Raw genomic sequence first — 1789 nt, forward strand, 5'->3', positions numbered from 1 at the left:
CTCGGGTGGGCCGGGCCCCCCTCCAGCCCCGACTCTAGCACCGCTGGTGGCTCCAGCACCAGCTCCAGTACTGGCAATAGTCCAGCACCAGCCCTACCATGAACAACGGCTCCAGCACCAGCTCTAGCACCGGCACCAGCTCCGGGTACCGATGCCCCCTCGCGGCCCCCCCCCTCCGTCTGGCAGCCCCATGGCGAGCCTGCCAGCTGGCCCAGCTAATCTCCGCTTAGTGCTTCCATATGTCTCTGTGTCCACAGGGTTTAACCCACCTGGGCTGCCCTGAGCACCCACCAGCTCCCTGCACCCCGGGGGCGGCCCCTGAACTTCGGGGTCCCCTGGACCCCCTGTCCCTGACGCCCTGGGGCCGCGCAGGGGCCGCTCAGCCCATCCCGGAGGGTGAAGGTGCCTGGAAGGGTTAAAACCAACTGGCTGAAGGTCATCCCCTGCACATGGCTTTGGTAATTCGGAGTAAATGTTTAATCTGAAGGAGCCCCGGGGCAGTAAATGAGATTATCCTGGCCAGACTGCGCCTCGGGGGGACCTCCTGCCTCACCCGCCAGCGCCCACCATTTAATTAATGCTTCTAATGGACTTTGCCGGCAGTGAGCGGCGCTGGCCGGGCAGCCCTGAGGAGGCTCCTCCGCAGCGTGGGGGACCCTGTCCCTGTCACCGTCCCCGTCCCTGAGAGCCAAGCCCCGCCGGCCGGAGGTCCTGGCCGTGGCCAGCTTCCAGGCAGCGCTCGACGCTGCTTGTTTTCTAATCAGTGCTGAACAAACAAAGAGCTGATTGAGTCTAATGGGCCCTTTAATCAGGGAGCCGGGTGCTGACACTAGATTACAGTGTTTATAATTTACAGCTAATCTTCTGGGCGAAGGGAAAGAAAAAAAAAAACCAACATAAAAAGGAGGGAAGGAGGGAGCGAACGCGGAGCCTCGCTGCGAGCCGGGAGCGCGGCAGCCGGCTGGGAGCCGCTCACCGTTCACCACCGTCCGCCGGGCAATCTCCCAGAGCACCAGCCCGTACGCCCAGATGTCCGTCTTCTTGTAGGACTCGAAGCAGTCGGTGCGGATCTGCTCGCTGAGCACCTCTGGGGCCATGTAGCGCTTGGTGCCCACCCGGGGGTTGTTGCCGATGTCCAGGTAGTCGCTGCCCTGGGAGTGCATGACGGCCAGCCCTGGAGGGATGCCGCCCCCGGTCAGCACCATGCCGGTGCTGCCTCCCCAGGATGCTGCATCCATGGGGCACCGTATCCCTGGGGTACCACATCCCTGGGGTACCATGTCCCTGGGTGCTGCATCCTGCCCCCCATCTCACCCAGGTCCGCGATGCAGCACTGCCGGTTGCTTTTCACCAAGATGTTCCTGCTCTTCAGGTCGCGGTGGGCAATGGCGGGCTTGCCTTGGGTGCCGAAGATCTCCACGTGGAGGTGGACGAGGCCGCAAATGATGGAGGAGGCCAACCCCAGACAGGTCTCCACATCCAGGGCTGTCCTCTGCAGGTAGTCGTAGAGTGAGCCGTTCTCGTGGTAGTGGGTGATGAGCCAGAGCTGGGTGCTGGAGTTCCTTGATGTCATGTCGGAGGCGATGAAGCCTGGACGGGGAGAAGAGCCAGGACCATGGAGCTGCCATGCAGCTCCCCCCTGGCCCCCCCGGCCCCCCACTCACCCAGGATGTTGTCGTGCCGGAGGAGGACGGTGTTGTAGATCTCTGTCTCACGGAACCACGACTGCTCATCCCGGGAGGAGAAGATCTTCACGGCCACGCTCTCCCCATGCCACACGCCTCGCCAC

At 63.2% G+C, this 1789-nt stretch overlaps 1 protein-coding gene across 1 annotated transcript in view; it reads right to left on the reverse strand.

Annotated features, from left to right (window-relative positions):
• Positions 1–1789, reverse strand: part of ACVRL1 (activin A receptor type II-like 1) — a 9143-nt gene that overhangs the window by 830 nt on the left and 6524 nt on the right. Inside the window, exons 6-8 of the mRNA XM_009319881.1 lie at positions 1665–1789; positions 1315–1590; positions 977–1174 (exon numbers count right to left, since the gene is read on the reverse strand). Of these exons, the coding sequence (XP_009318156.1) occupies positions 977–1174; positions 1315–1590; positions 1665–1789 (599 nt within the window). The remainder of the gene's footprint in view (positions 1–976; positions 1175–1314; positions 1591–1664) is intronic.

The sequence above is a fragment of the Pygoscelis adeliae genome, unplaced genomic scaffold, assembly GCF_000699105.1.
Source record: "Pygoscelis adeliae isolate BGI_AS28 unplaced genomic scaffold, ASM69910v1 Scaffold243, whole genome shotgun sequence".
Taxonomy (NCBI): domain Eukaryota; kingdom Metazoa; phylum Chordata; class Aves; order Sphenisciformes; family Spheniscidae; genus Pygoscelis; species Pygoscelis adeliae.